The sequence below is a fragment of the Sebastes fasciatus genome, chromosome 14 (genome assembly GCF_043250625.1).
Source record: "Sebastes fasciatus isolate fSebFas1 chromosome 14, fSebFas1.pri, whole genome shotgun sequence".
NCBI lineage: Eukaryota > Metazoa > Chordata > Actinopteri > Perciformes > Sebastidae > Sebastes > Sebastes fasciatus.
In genome coordinates this window covers 27,018,344-27,036,161 of record NC_133808.1, presented here as the reverse complement: position 1 = coordinate 27,036,161, position 17,818 = coordinate 27,018,344, and the positions used below count along the sequence as shown (strand labels likewise).

The 17,818-nt window shown below is 37.8% G+C and overlaps 6 protein-coding genes across 6 annotated transcripts in view; 3 read left to right on the top strand and 3 right to left on the bottom strand.

Annotated features, from left to right (window-relative positions):
* pikfyve (phosphoinositide kinase, FYVE finger containing) overlaps positions 1 to 17,818 on the bottom strand; it is a 71,083-nt gene that overhangs the window by 53,181 nt on the left and 84 nt on the right. The window lies entirely within an intron of this gene.
* Positions 289 to 1,339, top strand: LOC141781801 (gamma-crystallin B-like). Its single transcript, XM_074657646.1, has 3 exons — positions 289 to 446; positions 560 to 802; positions 1,000 to 1,339. Exons 1-3 carry the CDS (start codon positions 423 to 425, stop codon positions 1,273 to 1,275), a joined length of 543 nt encoding a protein of 180 aa, XP_074513747.1. The 5' UTR covers positions 289 to 422; the 3' UTR covers positions 1,276 to 1,339.
* Positions 3,258 to 4,336, top strand: LOC141781812 (gamma-crystallin M2). The gene is made up of 3 exons (XM_074657659.1): positions 3,258 to 3,281; positions 3,389 to 3,631; positions 3,743 to 4,336. The coding sequence occupies exons 1-3, from the start codon at positions 3,273 to 3,275 to the stop codon at positions 4,013 to 4,015; spliced, it is 525 nt and encodes a 174-aa protein (XP_074513760.1). The 5' UTR covers positions 3,258 to 3,272; the 3' UTR covers positions 4,016 to 4,336.
* LOC141781803 (gamma-crystallin M1-like) lies at positions 7,226 to 8,098 on the top strand. The gene is made up of 3 exons (XM_074657648.1): positions 7,226 to 7,315; positions 7,435 to 7,686; positions 7,776 to 8,098. Exons 1-3 carry the CDS (start codon positions 7,307 to 7,309, stop codon positions 8,049 to 8,051), a joined length of 537 nt encoding a protein of 178 aa, XP_074513749.1. The 5' UTR covers positions 7,226 to 7,306; the 3' UTR covers positions 8,052 to 8,098.
* LOC141781804 (gamma-crystallin M3-like) lies at positions 11,053 to 11,962 on the bottom strand. Its single transcript, XM_074657650.1, has 3 exons — positions 11,841 to 11,962; positions 11,499 to 11,738; positions 11,053 to 11,390 (listed from the first exon to the last, which is right to left on the bottom strand). Exons 1-3 carry the CDS (start codon positions 11,853 to 11,855, stop codon positions 11,112 to 11,114), a joined length of 534 nt encoding a protein of 177 aa, XP_074513751.1. The 5' UTR covers positions 11,856 to 11,962; the 3' UTR covers positions 11,053 to 11,111.
* LOC141781806 (gamma-crystallin M3-like) lies at positions 15,388 to 16,321 on the bottom strand. The gene is made up of 3 exons (XM_074657652.1): positions 16,183 to 16,321; positions 15,795 to 16,037; positions 15,388 to 15,713 (listed from the first exon to the last, which is right to left on the bottom strand). Exons 1-3 carry the CDS (start codon positions 16,192 to 16,194, stop codon positions 15,438 to 15,440), a joined length of 531 nt encoding a protein of 176 aa, XP_074513753.1. The 5' UTR covers positions 16,195 to 16,321; the 3' UTR covers positions 15,388 to 15,437.

The following is a 17,818-nucleotide window of genomic DNA, read 5'->3' as shown; positions in this document are numbered from 1 at the left end:
GATCATGCAAAGTCAAATTTATTCTACCTCAGAAATGATGTCCGTTCCAGATTAAAGACACTAAATATCTCTTTAGTTGATAGATTATCATGTGTCGGCCCCATTAAATATCAATTCAATCTTGCTGATGCCCTACAGTCTATCAATCTATTGTACGGTGGTATTTTCTGGGGGTAAATTGTGATGAACATGGAGGAAAGAACAATAACTCATCGCACACCAAGAGTCGTCTATACATAAACAGATTTTTCCCACCCGCACACACACCCTCCTCCCCACCCGTGATCCAACATCACTGTGAGGGATATATTTGAATGACAATACTTTATGCTGTGCAATCACACAGCTGCCCTTTCTTTTTTTTTTTTTTATAAAGCACAGTGGCTTGGCTCAGGGACAGCATTGACCGCTAATACAGTCCGATGTCCAACATAACCATGGGAAAGGTAAAGAAAATTACTATCTACACTGCTTTTTGACCAAATAATTCTTAAAAATGTACTACCTTTGCTCAAACTAGACATCCAAAAAATTGTGTGCGCAATGATTGCTTTTGCAGATCGTATTTTACGAGGACAGGAACTTCCAGGGGCGCTCTCATGAGTGCAGCAGTGACAGCGCCGACCTCCACTCCTACTTCAACAGGTGCAACTCCATCAGGGTGGAGAGCGGTTGCTTCATGGTCTACGAGAGGCCCAACTACACGGGCAACCAGTACTACCTGAGGAGGGGAGAGTACTCTGACAACCAGCGTATGATTGGCATGAACGACTGTGTCAGATCTTGCCGTATGATCCCCCAGGTAGGTCATAAAGTTTGAGATTATGTTTAAAAAATAGCCTCAGTAGACCAATTCTATATTTGTTTTTTGCTGTTAAATGCTTGTTTTTTGTAAATCAACAGTAGCAAAGTAGAGAGACATAACTAAAACCCTCTGGATACCACTGGGATATATCATTGTGCTGCAAATAGTAACAGAGTTTTCCCATCCTGTGCCAGCACCACGGCTCCTTCAAGATGAGGCTTTACGAACGCTTCGACATGTCCGGCCAGATGCACGAGGTGGTGGACGACTACCCAAACATCCAGGACCGCCTCAGCATGTCCGACTTCAACTCCTGTAACGTGATGGACGGCCACTGGCTGCTGTACGACCAACCCAACTACAAGGGCAGAGCGTACTACCTGAGGCCCGGAGAGTACCGGAGATACAGCGACTGGGGAGGCGTCAGCCCCAGAGTCGGCTCCCTCAGAAGAATCAGCGACATGAACTAAAGTGGATCTGCATCTTTCCCCGAGTTTACCTGTCTGTTTTCCCAATAAACTGCTTCATAAAACATTCAAGCTTTATTCCTTGTATATCTGCCAGTTCTCAGCTGTGGTTTGTTGCCTCAAATTTGGCACTTGAATTAATAATTACTGCAAAGCTTTGTTATCTTTTTGCACAATGTATGAGTGCAGAGACAAACATCTACTGTCTGTATCAACCATAGCTTCTGGTTTAGCCTTTACACTGTAGTTTAATCTCCTCTATGCTCTGGCTAAAACACCAAACAATGCACGAGTTGCTCTCATTGTGCCCCCGATTATCTGCTCTCTACACTGGCAGAATTCATCCATATGATAAGTGTTAAACACATATAGAGAGTAGCAGCACAGACTGGAGAGTGAGAGACAGGAAACTGAAAATGTGAGCTGGATATCACAAATTATTATGAATAAGAGATAAATAGTAAAAAAGATCAGGATGGATCTACTAAAGCAGGAAATAGGCGCTGTTTATTTGTAATATATAACAAATAATATAAGCACATATTTGTAAATGCACAGCATGGAAACAATTACAATGCCACTCTTATAGTTTTATAAAATCAGAAATAAAAACAAATTGACTTAAGATGATGAATGGCATATTACAACATGTAGACCTTTAATATATTTTGTTTTAATACAAAGATAAATTATGAGAATCATACATATTCTGTTTACGGTTGTCTTGATATTAAGAAAAAAAAATGCAGTAACAGTTAAAAGGCAATATTTTATTGTTGAGTGAAGTGGTCCTTGTTTTAACATTCAATACAATTTTTAATATAAAAAAAAAAACAAGAAAGGACAATATTTTATGACAAAAATCATCCAAATTTGTTTCTGGGAAAAACCACAAATTCCTACAAAATGTACTTTATATACACCAGAGATAAAAAGTTTCTCATGTGTTTTGCTTTAAGTATCACTCATTAATTTTTTTATATAACTAAACAATATCAAACATTGATATCAAACATCAGTGACAACCTTAATAACATTTAAACATGAATACAAGTTTACATTTTTCATAATTAATAGAACATTACAAGCGTATGTTTATACACAGAATGAACATTTGCGGCACTTCCTCTATAGGATAGGATCTATAAACAAGTTGTGATTTCTATATATAAATCTGTGTGGCACCAAACCACAGAATATTTACAATGACACCATGGAGAATATCTTCCATCTTCCATATCTTCCTTGTAGATGTGAATGAATAAATGTGTTATAAATGTAATTAAACAAATAATACACACTGGTGAACACCAGTGTCATAAAATAATAAATAATAGTAATTATTTGCTATATCTGGAACAAAAATTGAAACCACATACTCATTTTTCAGTGTAGTATGATAATATGAAAGAGGGAGTCTTCAAAAAGCCAAACATGGCTGTGATACATCAAGGGAGTTGTAGTCCATTAGCTGTCAGATAGTTGAAGAAACATGCCCGAACTACACCTGTACTACAATCTGGGGGTAAATGTGGTGTTAGTACACGAGGTAAAAGTTAACATACAGTATAATATTAATAAAATCTTTATATCCAGTGTAGCATACAGACCAACAGCACAGCGTCCACTTACTTATTTGCATACAGTGGGGTTGCTCAGGTAGAGCGTTGGAGAGAGTGAATGGCTTCCCTGCTCTGTTATGCAACATATTTAATGCTAAAGGGCTGTTCCATATTGTTCTGCAGCCATTGTCCCCCGGACGTGTGGATACCATACTAGTCTTTTCCTTTGTCCGTGCATGTCAAAAACACCAAATTATTTATCCTTATTTTTCAAATACAAAACCATATTTCTGACCCAATGCTGGGCTCCAACAAAAAGGTAAACATGTGCCAGTAGCCTTCAATTATAACTACGAGAGAATTTGAATAACAATGCTTGTTTGTCAAGAGGTAGTATAAAAAGCCCTGAAAACATGGGGAATCTCTCCAACGGAGACCATGGGCAAGGTAAGTGCTGTTTTTTCTCTCTCTGCTCACATTCAATGTACAATCAGTTTTGCTCTCAGTATGTTGAGCATGATTCTTTAATTCGTGACACTTTTATTCTCCACCAGATTATCTTTTACGAGGACAAGAACTTCCAGGGTCGGAGCTATGAGTGCGGCAATGACTGCACGGACCTTCACTCGTACTTCAGCCGCTGCAACTCCATCAGGGTGGAGAGCGGCTGCTTCATGATCTATGAGCGACCCAACTTCATGGGCCACCAGTACTACATGAGGAGGGGAGAGTATCCCGACTACCAGAGGTGGATGGGCTTCAGTAGCTGTATCCGCTCGTGCAGGATGATTCCACTGGTAAGACGACAATAAAAGATTTAAAAAAGGATGGCTTCATCTGAACATACTTTTGTGTCAACACTTGTTAAATTTCATTAATCATAAGCTTGTGGTCCTTTGGCTCCACAGTATCGAGGTTCGTACAGATTGCGCATCTACGAGAAGCCCGACTTCAGCGGTCATATGATGGAGTTCATGGATGACTGCCCCTGTGTGTCTGACCGTTTCCACCACCGCCACGTCTACTCCAGTAATGTTATGAACGGCTTCTGGATCTTCTATGAGTACCCCAACTACCGAGGCAGACAGTACTTCCTGAGAACTGGGGAGTACAGGAGGTACCGCGACTGGTGCGCCACCTGCGCCATCGTCGGGTCCTTCAGGAGGGTCACCGACTTTTAGCCATGGAGCGATAAACCTTGCTGTAAATATCAAACACTTAGTTTATTAAAGCTGTTGAATTTTTAATCTCCTTTTGTGAATGTGTTTTCATTGATTTTGTCAAAGTGTGATTTTTGTTGTGTAAGTAAACAGAACCTTATGAAGACGATAAAAGGGCTGCCGACACCTTAACTGTGTGGTTTGCAGATCTTGTACTTACTTTGTAATTACTGTGAACAAGAGGGCACTCTTTTTTATTGTGTTTACTCCTTAACTACAAGAAATTAGAGGGGTAAGCAGCCATAACTGTACTGCAGCAAATAAACTAAACATCAAAGTGGACATTTTTCTTCTGTGATATTGTTTTTGACTCACTTATGTTCACTGTTGTACTCTGTAGAATATGAATTACTACTATAAATCCTTATGTAATTAGCATACATTGCAGTACCCCATTGGTATTTAAAAACATATAATAATTATTCATTAAATTCTTCAACATTATACTATTGGTATTATTCACATACTGAATTTATTTTCTTAAGTAAAGGTGGGATATTGTCATTATTTTGGTATATCAAATCAAGAGAGACTCTATGAAGTCATTATGTGCTCTTTACCAAATGTAATGCCACTAAAATTGTTTTAATTATAACACAAGTAATAGTAGTTATATCCAATATATGTGATTTAATAAGTCATTTACCCTCTGACAGCCCTGCACAGGCTGTAACATAACACCAGAACCTGGTTTAAGCAACTAGTCCAACTCACAAAGTACTTTTTAGGAACATTAAATTAGGGCAGTCCATCCAACAAATGACAGAAAAATAGCACTAGATGTTGGAGATTATTGATTATTAGAACAAAAAGTGAGAAAGACTGCTTGTATGGTGGGCGGGACGAGAGGTGGATGGGTCCAACAAACACAGGACTCTCAACCAGGAGACCCCAGTTGACATTGGGCAAAGGCGGGGTACACCCTGGACAGGTCGCCAGCCTATCACAACCATTCACGCTCACATTCACACCTACGGGCAATTTAGAGTCAACAATTAACTTAACCTGCATGTCTTTGGACTGTGGGAGGAAACCGGAGAACCCAGAGAAAACCTACGCTAACACGGGGAGAACATGCAAACTCCACACAGAAGGGCCCCAAGCCAGATTTGAACCTGCGCCCCTCTTGCTGTGAGGCGTCAGGGCTAACCACTGCACCACCGTGCAGAAAATGCAATATGACATGCAGATGTGTCCCGCTATTTATACACTTTCCCATGAGATCGGGTTGGCAGTTCTGCAGAAAATCCCAACCTCCCAACTGAAGATGATGGTGCGTGATCCCTCACTGGCTTCCCACTCACAAAAACTTCCAGTTGCATTTGTTGGAATGTGTTCAGAGGGGTAAAGCCCAGTTTGTCACATACTGTTACATGCATACATTATACTTATTGGTCACATAACGTTCATACTTAAGTAACACCACTTCCGTAGTTATTTAAACCCAAAACCACAAACTTTTCTTAACTAAGTAGTTTTGTTTCCAAAATCTAAACAAGTTGTTTTCTGTGAACATTGAAGTTTATTTTGAAAAAACTGTATGCATTTAACTAGCAGAAATTGACATGTGTTGCTGGACAGTAGAAGGAAGATATCATACAAACGTAAGATATGAACTGTTGTACGAGGATACAGTGAACATGAGCAGGGACAATTTGGTCATATACTGTATTCTCAGTGTCAACAGAGATGAGTGAACAAAAAGAACAAATCACTGGCCAATTTTCCATCAAAATTTACTGCAAATATAAAATTAATTTCCAGAAAATCAGCAAAAGAAAATGAAAATTACTGCATGTCTCCATCTACTCGTGTAATGTGAATGTTAGAGTCGGGGCCAATGAGATAAATGGTTGATGGCGCTAATTCTACAGTCAGCATTAAAACATTTCAGAAGAAGAGGGGGTGACAAGATTACATAATTAAAAAGGGCTCCAGTCAATTCCTTCAAAATCTCAGAATTCATTGACTATCAGTCTGACGACGGATAAAGATCTTGGGGCAAGGGTCTTTATTTCCGGGGTTCTGGTGTAGCCAGCAGATATCCGGACAGAGACTTCCTTTTCCATGCACTGCTCATTTATTTACAGTCCGATTAGCAACTTGAGATGTAAGACTGGAGTTGGAGTTGAAAGACGACTTGTGCGACCGGATTGTTTCGCAAGTAGCCAGTTTACAAGCTCATAAAAAGCGAAATCATCGTAAACCGACGTTAGTCGGTCTCCTCATCACTTCACAGACATCTGGTGTTTTTGTTTTATGTCAAAGTCCGTTTCAATTTTGCTTTTATTGATACACCAACTTTTCCACCTCAGCCAAACAGTGAAGACATTTTTGCAATATTTTAACTTTTCTTTTTTCCACTCAGGTTTTTTTTTTTTAATGCACAAATTGAAATTACACATAAAAGAGGACAATATAGTACATTTATATAATATTTTTGGTATTCACATGAATGTATCTACTTGCCTTTTTAAAAGATGAGTACTGTAAAACAGAATTTAATGCTACTCTCAATCATTCTATAGGTGTTTATAGGTGTTTATAGGTGATAACGGTGTTTTTTTTCATTCATTGCTGTTTTCACATTCTGTGTTTTGATACACATTTTTGAAATAATGTGCATTAGTTTGAATAAGCAGTTTATAAATCCTTCAAAATAAGCAGTTCAACTGATGTGTCTTTTGGTTATAGGCTGTGTATCTCACAAAATATTGGTTATGCTCCAGGTAGTACCTATGTGACATCTATAAATTCCCTTTTAAATTAATTTGATTTACGTAAGATCGCACAAAACAAAATTATTTTAATTTACAACACAGAATTTGTTATTAATCAGGGAGGGAAACCGTTGTGAAAATGCAAGTCAGTATGTTTAATTCTTTAAACTAACTGAATATTTCACAGGTTCTGGGGTTCTCATGGGTTTGTCACAGATGTGGCCTGCTGTCAGGTTCTTTCCATCAGTGGTGACCATATGTGGAGAACGTTCTGACTGATAATGGAGGACACACAAAGGTAATGCTTATAATAGACAATGCAGATAACGGCTGCCAGAAATGTATGGATGGAGAACCATTGTTTCACATTTATAGGCCCCGTTCAGCAAAAGCCATACTGCCAATTCATCAGCTTTGCACATTTGAATAACAACACATCATGTCCCCTGGGGTTGTGTATAAAAAGACCATGGAGTCATGGAGTTGGCAGAGCAAGTTGAACCATCCACTTGGGACCACCTAAACCACCATCATGGGCAAGGTAATGGGATGTTTACTTATGTTTTCACACAGAAAAAATACATCCAAATTTAAGGTTAGCACTGATATGAACACTGATGATTCTTAAATCCAGATCTCCCCTTCTGTTCTCCATTTCAGATCATCTTTTACGAGGAGAAGAACTTCCAGGGTCGCTCCTATGACTGCATGAGCGACTGCTCTGACATGTCCTCCTACCTGAGCAGGTGCCAGTCCTGCAGGGTGGAGAGCGGCTGCTTCATGGTCTACGAGCGTCCCAACTACATGGGTCAGCAGTTCTTCATGAGGAAGGGAGAGTACCAGGACATGCAGCGCATGATGAGCATGGGAATGATGTTCGACAACATCAGATCCTGCAGAATGATCCCCTATGTAAGAGACCTCATCTATACGTCCCTTTAAACTTAATTTTTAGTTTAAAATGTGTGTCCATACTTACATTTTCCTGTATTGTATTACAGCACAGAGGCCAGTTCAGGATGAGGATCTACGAGAGGGAGAACTTCGGTGGTCAGATGAATGAGCTGATGGACGACTGTGACAACATCATGGATCGTTACCGTATGAACGACTGCCAGTCCTGCAACGTGATGGACGGCCACTGGCTGATGTACGAGCAGCCCCAGTACAGAGGAAGGATGATGTACATGAGGCCCGGAGAGTACAAGAGCTTCAGGGACATGGGATTCAGCGGCATGAGGTTCATGAGCATGAGGCGTATCACTGATATGTGCTAGGCTTCTGTTTTTGACATCAGTAAATAAAAACGACGTGTAATTCATAACCATGTTTGTCAAGCGCTTGCTTCATTTGTGTTGTTTGTCCTTAGTTGTTAAAATAACTAAATAACTAACTGAATCCCATCAACAAAATTCTTCACACGGCGATGATAGTTGCTTTTACTTAAGTTAACAATATCTTATTGATGTTAAAAGCTGGTTTACATCAAAAAGATGTTTACTCTTCAAAATTAGTCTCTAAACTCTTCACTTTTCGCTCGTGCTTATTGTTTGGTGTACCTTACACCAAATGACAATTTCACTGTCGCAAACACATTTCAAATGTTGGAATAAAATCACAAGAGTTTTGCTAGAGTTGTGGCGCGCTCCTGTGATCTCGATCGTTTAGTTTAAGGTAGTCATAAAACTCAGTCCAAGCTGTCTCAAGTCAGTCTTTTTCTCGTCTTGACGTTCCGATAAAATCAAACAAGTTTGATATTATTGTAAATTCAATGACACGAACATTGTCAAAAACTAATAGGTGCACTCTCTCCAGCACCAAACAGGAAGCAGCAAACGGGGTAGAACGTATAAACATGGAGATACTGGTGGAGTTGTGGAGTAAACGTGTCGTCCCATTAGTACCACGGTAGAGTGGAGAAGGAAAAAAATATACACATATGTGTCGATTTATGGGATTGAAAACAAATTTGCGTTAACATAATATTGTGTTAACTTTGACAGCCCTATTTATAAGTAATGACAATGTCCATACGTAAGCAACCCAGTCGCCAAAAAAAAAAATGTTGGCACTCTACGTCTCTGCAAACCTCGGGATATGTTGAATGTCGTCGTTTGAACCCAAAATATGTTTCAGAAATACGTTTCATATAAGCCTCGTATCTCGCTTGCAGATACGCACAATGCCCCATGGTTAACGTCGTGAAAGGATTTGTTAGGTTAGGGCAACAAAACTACTTTGATAAGGTAAGAAAGATCATGGTTTGAGTTAAAATAATAGCATAACGGCGTAACCTAACAACCGTAACAACGGAACTAGCGTGAATAACTAACAACCGCCCTTAGCTGACTTATGTAACGTTACAAAACAAGAATCTGACCGAATGCAAAAACTCTAAATGGGACCATAATTTACTAAATGAACATCATGCTTTATTGAAGAAGACTTGAAACTAGCGATTGAGACCATAAACTCATGTTTACAATATTTACTGAGGTAATAAATCAAGTGAGAAGTAGGCTCATTTTATCATTGACTTCTATACAATCAGACTTCTTTTTGCAACCAGAGGAGTCGCCCCCTGCTGGCTGTTAGAAAAAATGCACGTTTAAGACACTTCAGCATTGGCTTCACTTTTCAGACCCCACTGGCTATCAGGACATACAGCTCAGGATGGTGAAGTTTGCTCTGATGTCAAAACAGATAATATATATGTATTCTGTAATAAATAGAAACAATGATGTGCATCTGTTTGAGTACAAACTGTAAGAAAATTAAAAGTACGGAGAATAATACTCACAATTATGTTGCCAGATAGAGGTCAAGGTTTATCTTATCTTGTATAACAATATTAATAACCTCTATGATTTTTTTTTGCTAATAAGTAAAATCTACCATGAATTTGCTGTACCCAAAGACCATCAAGCTACTTTACACTGGACCTTTCAACAATAAAATAAATTGTTGTTATTTTAGTTTATTACCTGTTGCAAAACCACAACATTAGGGGCTATTTTTAACTAACGAAATGATTTGAAAACTCATGTGACTCTCACAAAATTACTTTTGTTCTCAACTATAATCTGGTGAATGACAAAAGACTACTAGCAAAACAAAATGATGAACCTTTCCCTACGTGTATCACAATGCGACTCTGATGGGCGAGCGTAGCGTATTCTCTTAGAATACAAACATTGTAATGTTAATCAATTGTTTGTGAACGTCAGCCTTTTTGAAAAGCTGGTACGGCTCCCAAATTACAAAACATGCATGTTTTTACTTGTCAGCAGTGTGAAAGACCTCGCAACTAATTTATTATTTTGTTGAGGAAAAAAAGCAGAATTAAAACTGACATTTTTTTCCCTCTTAACAAGGTATACATATTTAAATCAGTGATATGAAGTACTTTCATAATAATATGATGAACACCCTGTGATTAGACACATTCAAGTAGCCATTTATTCTATATGCTGCTCTTCATTTATTCAAAATGATTTACTGTAATTCACAAATTTAGTGCATTTAACTATGATTGCTTCACAGTTGTAAGTGTAACTGTTGTACAGTAAGGTGTGTAGTCTGTCTTATAAAATAATAATAGTGTGACAAACATGAACTAAATATTATTGCTCAGAAAATGACATGCTTTATTTGGAGTCAAATGTATGAAAACCGGTGAACTTCACATGTGCATTCACTTGTACTGTTTTTATGCTATACTTTAATTTTCTAAAACTATGTGCAAATTCCGCCATCTAGATTTTTTCAATATTTTTATTTGTAAGCTTGCATTAAATGTTTCTTAATTTAGTACAAAGAGAGGTCACTATGTGCCATTGAGGGTGCACTTATCAATGATAAAGTAGTGTATTATTATAAATGAATTCCCCTTGCTAACATTGATCATATTCATTCAAATTGATCTATTATTGATATCGACATATAAGTTTGCTTTTTACTTTTGAAGTAAATGATTATACAGAACAAACAAATAACCTTTTAAGTATCATTCGTTATCTGTGTATTTAAAGAATATTTAATATATCAAAAGTATTTACTAGTTATTAAGTGTAACATGGTTTTGCTTAACCTAACATGGCACTGGAAAGATTGGGTAACTTTAAAAATGGTCAAGTGCTGCCATCTGATGGTGTGCAATGTAGTGGAGATTAATGCATTTTCTTTTAGTGTATGTATTTCCCATGTGTGTCAACCATGAGTTTAGGTTGTCGTTTGTTGTATGAGTTTCAGATCACTCAATAATATGTAACAGAGGAATTCATTTAAAAGAGAATGACTAGATTTTATTTAAAATCTTGCTTTTATACACTGGTGCTCTAATAGCAGGAGTCCATGATGCGCTTCATGCTCATGAACTTCATGCTGTCCATGCCCATGTTACTGAAGTTCCTGTACTCTCCGGGCCTCAGGTACATCTGCCTGCCTCTGTACTGGGGCTGCTCGTACATCAGCCAGTGGCCGTCCATCACGTTGCAGGACATGCAGTCGTTCATGCGGTAACGATCCATCATGTTGTCGCAGTCCTCGTTCAGCTCGTGCATCTGACCGCCGAAGTTCTCCTTCTCGTAGATCCTCATCCTGAACTGGCCTCTGTGCTGTAAAATTAAAAAGAGTGAACATGAGTCACTGAAATCCTCCTTAAGATACTATAATAAGGTTGAATATTTCTCATATATGTAATGTAAACAGGAAATAATGAGTACCATGGGGATGTTACGGCAGGACCTGATGCAATCACTCATGCCCATACGCTGGTAGTCAGAGTACTCGCCCCTCCTGACGAAGTACTGGTTTCCCATGTAGTTGGGGCGGTCGTAGACCATGAAGCAGCCGCTCTCCACCCTGCAGGAGTGACACCTGCTCAGGTAGGAGGACATGTCAGCGCAGTCGCTGCTGGTCTCATAGGAACGACCCTGGAAGTTCCTGTCCTCGTAGAAGATGATCTGAGAAAAGAAACCATTATGATGAAATTGCAAAATTTCATAAATATTTTTTTATATCATCATCCATAATTAGATTAAAACTGTTATAAAAGCTGTACACACCTTGCCCATGGTCATGGTTGCGGTTACTAATGTTTTGGCTCAATGGGATTGCACAATTTTCTCGATGTCCCCCCGTTGCTTTTATACCTGACCTCGCAACCAAAGGATACATGACCCCCATTGTTCAAATTCCTGACAGAGCAACACGGAGCGGAGGCCCCCGTGTACAGTTCAATTCAAAGTGACCTTCAACCGATCGTGATTTGCGGTGGTTGCTTTTTGTGAGAAAAGGCCCCGCATTGCATTGTCTGTGCTGCTGAAAACAACAGAGGACGTGTTTTCCACAAACAAGACTGCACCTTTCATTGAAGGGCTCATTAAATGTGTTACCACCAATCAATGTTTTATTGTAATAAAACAAAAAAAAAGATTTTTTTCCCAAAAAAACAGGATTGATAGCAGAGAAGTTGATTATATTAAATTTAATTAATATATAATTAAATATATCATTAATTTTTTGAATAATAGTATTTTATAAAGTCTTACATATATATATTTTTCAAACAATGTTTATTTTAATCCAACTATTGATTGCTGACTTTCAAGGTTTTGAATACTGTACAGCATACCAGCTGACATTTTTTTTATTTATTGTTAAACACAATCATCAAATAATTTGCCATTGTATGCTTGCATTCATACAAATAGTTGAAATTTAATTAATTGAAATTAACTTTTTTTTTTTTTAAATCTGGCATCACATACAGTATCTCATTATGTTTTTCTTATGATAATAATAACAATATATTTACTCAAACCATTAACGGATAGTTGATAGCTAGTTGAAAGCCCGGTTCGTCACATACTGTTGCTAAAGGGTGCATAAGTGCGTCGGTTTCCGATGCCGAGGGGCGCTGTGAGAACGGGTTGCAGTAACCGTAGTTACTCAAAATTGCATGTGATGTGGTAAAACCCTGAAAACCAACAGATGTAATCAGAGTTCTTATCTGCCTGAAGTCGATGCATAATGGGGCTATAGGTGTAATAATAATACATTAATGCATAAGTCTAGATTGGATTGGACATTGCAATTTCTATGTCATTTTGCGTGCATTAACAGTGGTGTTGTTGCTTTTGGCGTGTGATTTGACGCCATGTAGTCTGTACTGATTACAATGATAATGCATCCGTGCTACGCAAGGTAGTTCATCTCTTTACGGATGGATAGAAACGCCACCACACTTACAGGGGAGAAGTTCATTTTGTGTGTTTTTCACCTTCCAGTCTAGATGAGTCACATTTATACATAAAAAGTTTGACAGCATGTTAACTAACATTGTTAGCAAGCCAGCTGTGTAACATATAGAGTGCATGCATAGTGGTTCATATGTCTTTTGACAAAATAGTGAAAAGAAAACTGCTAAATAGCATAAAATTATAACTTCCTGTGGCACACACAGTTCATATGATCTGCCGCATAAGTTCACATTTTTCATCGTACTCGAGGCAAATTACACAACGGGAAAAAAATGGAAGGAGGAGTTTTGCAAACACATTGGAGATCCCGTAGGTTTCTATAGGAATGAATGAAAATCCGGTTGACTCGCATATGTACACAGAGATATGTGGAAACGGGGCGTCACAGCTAGTGACATAGAATAAGAAGTGAGAAAAACTACTTACGGTGGATTGGTCAAACAAACACAGGACTTTCAACCAGGAAAGTCCGAATGTGTTGTTGAGTTATATGAAGTTACGTTAATTATGTTTGTGACATATTTTCCGTACTTATGTTACGTTCATTGTTTACGTACGTATTTAACATAACCACGACTGTTTCACGGTAATGACGTAGTGTTAAATGCAGCCCAGTCGCACAACAGTTCATGAAATGGTCACGAGATGTAAAGTTTTGATTCGTGTACATAGACACGAATTTCACATTTTTTTCGTGATGGTCAGCACGAAATCAGTTTGTATGTAATCTATGTAATTGTGAACTGGGAAGTATACAGAGCAAGGAGGTTTGCGTGGATGGGTGGGTCAAAAAACACAGGACTTTTGCCAGGAGACCAGTGTTCGTGTCCTGTATGAAACCACAAGTCAAAGTTGAGTTGTGTGTCACGTAACTCCTGTAGTTAAGTTGCTGCACTTCTGGAGTTATTTTAACCCTAACCGCGATCTTTTCCTAAACCTAACTAAGTAGTTTTGTTGCCTAAACCTAACCAAGTTGATCTACTAAGTATTTTTATTTTGAAATGACTGGAGTGCAAATTGACACGTGCGTCACATGTTGCTGGACATTTGTAGGAAAACGCACAAACAATACATTGTTGAAAGTCGTGCTGATGGACACACAAATCAAATGGATTAAATCTTGTGACTATTTCACGAACTGTCGTGACACTGTGTTGGTTAAATGACACGTGAAAAGCCATTTCACAACGTTAACCTTGTGGCATAAAATGACACGTGAAAAGCCTTGTCCTTGAAATGTCGTGCTATTCATACGCCTTCCCATGAGATCAGGTTGAAATCCATCAATCGCTTTTTGATTTTATAGTAATAAAGGACTAACTGGAAAGCTTCCAAGAGAATCCAGTTCTAAATCTATTGACAATCCCCAAATATGCTAATGATAGCAATAACAATAACAAGTGGAGAGAAGTTACTGAATACTGTATTAATTATTGTAGGCCTTTTAATTATTGACATCATAATAAACTCCCAGTCCATGTAAAGTGCACAGCACCATTTCAATTGAGTCAGCATGGTCTCCATTCAATCTCTAATCCTTATTTGAATCCACAGGACTGTGTGTGGTCTCTGATGTTGTGGGGGAATGTGTGCTGCACAGCACTCATGGACTGAATCAGCCATATGGTAAAATACTACATAACAAAGAAAACTGTGCCCTGACTTATATACTCCTCCATGAGTAATACTGTCACATGTGATATTTAATGTTAAAAATAACCTCTAACCTCTCTAACCTGATGTTTTTACACTCCAAGCTACACTTTAAATATGTTTTATTTATAGTCGAAATCAACAAGTACAACATCACCAGCAACTCTTTTACTAGTGCTACTACAAATAAACATTTTTAAATTAAATTCTAATTATAAATCATTTTTCAAATGCATTTATTGGTAACTATATGTTAACTTTAATCTACAGAAGAGGAATAGAGGCATTTCCCCCTTTGATAAACCATTATGAACAGCATTTATGAATATGCAAGAACTTCTTTAGGTGAAAATATGGAGGTTGTAAATGAGTAATTGATTACTTTGATATATTTACTGTATTGTTATTGTTGTTATTATATATATATCTTGTTCTAATTGTTTGTTATCACTATTATGTAGTCATATTATTTCTTTATATTAATCTTGTCTCTAGGTGGAGGCTTCAGATAAGCCCAGTGGGTTTTTTGCCTCTTCCTGCACTTTACATTATTCATCTATTTTTTTGTTATGTTGTGTAGTCTTAAATTGTGCAAAATAAAAAAACAACATTAATATAGAAGATAACAGAACCAATCAATGAGCTATCATCTAGATCTCTTATTTCTACCAACAATAAAATAAATGCGTATGCCATGTTGAATATGAGAATTGCTTTATTTTTGAATTTTGCTTTTACTGATTAAAGTTAACAGGAGTCAGTGATGCGTTTGATGGAGCTGAATCTCATTCCATCGTATCCCATCTCCCTGAAGCTCTTGTACTCTCCGGGCCTCAGGTACATCATCCTGCCTCTGTATTGGGGCTGCTCGTACATCAGCCAGTGGCCGTCCATCACGTTGCAGGACTGGCAGTCGGGCATGTGGTAGCGGTCCTGGATGTTGTCGCAGTCCTCGTTCAGCTCGTACATCTGACCTCCGAAGTTCTCCCCCTCATAGAGCCTGACTTTGTAGGACCCTTTGTGCTGTTCAGAGTAAATATATATAGTGATTAGTCATTTCGAAGCAGTCATTTGACAGTATTTCTTGACATCTGAGAGTCTTACCATGGGGATGTTACGGCAGGACCTGATGCAGTCACCGAATCCCATCATGCGCTGGTAGTCAGAGTACTCGCCCCTCCTCATGAAGTACTGGTTTCCCATGTAGTTGGGACGGTCGTACACCATGAAGCAGCCGCTCTCCACCTTGCAGGAATGGCACCTGCTCAGGTGGGAGGCCATGTCAGCGCAGTCGCTGCTGGTCTCATAGGAGCGACCCTGGAAGTTCTTGTCCTCGTAAAAGATGATCTAAAATCCAACAGAGCATTAAGAGATGGTTAGCAATCATTATAGTGCAAAAAAAGGATGCATCCATGTAGCCTTCATTGCGCAATACTGTACAACATATAAATAAAATAAAGCAAAGACTGAATGTGTGCAGACAGAGACTCACCTTGCCGTGCATGGTGGCTGATTACATTGACTGATGCTATAGCAATCCTATCCTGGATTTAAGCCTTTTTTATAGCGAACGCCGCATCCAGACAATCGATTGGCACCATTGTCTGGAAGCCATGAGTCAGCAGCATGCAATGCTAGACCCTCTGTTTGTGAATGCTGATGGGAAAGGGTTATTATGCATCCTCTGCACAGGCTCTATCATTCTAGATCAAGTGGCTTCTGCATCTGTTGTTTCAATTTGTGATTACTTTGAATATTATCGGGATGATTCAACGCTTTTTGGTTAAAAGTAAAAGATTGAATGACTGAATCGTCTTTAAGGTGTAGTGTGAATTTCTTCTGTTATTACAAATGTTCATGCAGGACTAACAATAAAAACAAACAATAATATAACGTTGAACATCAATGAGCTCAGGTGCTGGCACTATTTTTGAATGTGTGCATGAGTTCTTATAAAGGATGCAGAAAATACCTGTTCGATTTATGGCACTATTTCTTTTATAACATAATATTTAATTGTTTTATATTTGGACTTATTTGTACACACACTACATGATGTTATCAGCTGTTTGCATAATTACAGTAGTGGACCTTACTTTTTGCAATGCATGCTTGAAATTAATTTGCAATTCAATGTACTTTTTACATTAAATGTTGGAATAATTTGAGTGTATTATAGTGTGTCATATGTATACATCACTACAAAGAAGCACACCCAGTAAATAGTGAACTATACTGTATTTCTAAATGTATTGTTTTTACCTTTTTGGGGGGTTTTAGATGAATAATCATACTTGCTTATGCATCTTAACTGGATATTGGTGATACACTTTATATCATGTAAACTGTTTGTTTTATGGTGTCTTCTTGGCAAGCTCGTTCTTGAAAAGAGATTTCAGTCACAATGAGACTTTTACTTGTTTAAATAAATGAAAATAAAATAATAGAATAATAATAAATACATAATAATAATTGTGAATATTGAATAGTAGTGAACAGAGCCTCAATCAAACTGTTCCACGGCTGACAATTACTGCTTTAGGCTTTAGATGAGGTCATACATACCTACACTGTTAAGAATTTCCCAGTAAAATAACAGTAAAGAACTGGCAGCAGGGTTGCCATTATTCTACTGTAAAATTAACATTATTATACTGTCGCTGAAATTTACAGCTTTGTACTGTTAATGAAAAATACAGTATATACAGGTTTTTTGATTAATTTCACAGTATTTTATAGTTAATTTACTGTTTAAAGATACATTATATAGCTGTTTTTCCCCTTTCTTTTACATTATCTTACTGATTTGTTTTAATGCACTATTTAGGTTGTATTTTTTACATACATTTTAATAAACATTATTTTTTGCCTATATGAATCGACTTAGCAGGTTACAGACAAAGGAATAGTCACACTAAATACAATTAAAGGCACTTGTTAAGAAAAAGGCTATAATTAAGGCTATGATGCCCAAAATGTCTGTCTATATGGCTACAAGCACAGAATGCAAACCATAAAAACATGTGAGTGAAGAACAGAGCTAATTCACTGCTTTTACAATCATGTACAATGTGTGAGAAAAGAACATCTACAGCTTATCTTATTGCACTTTACTTTTTATTTTCATA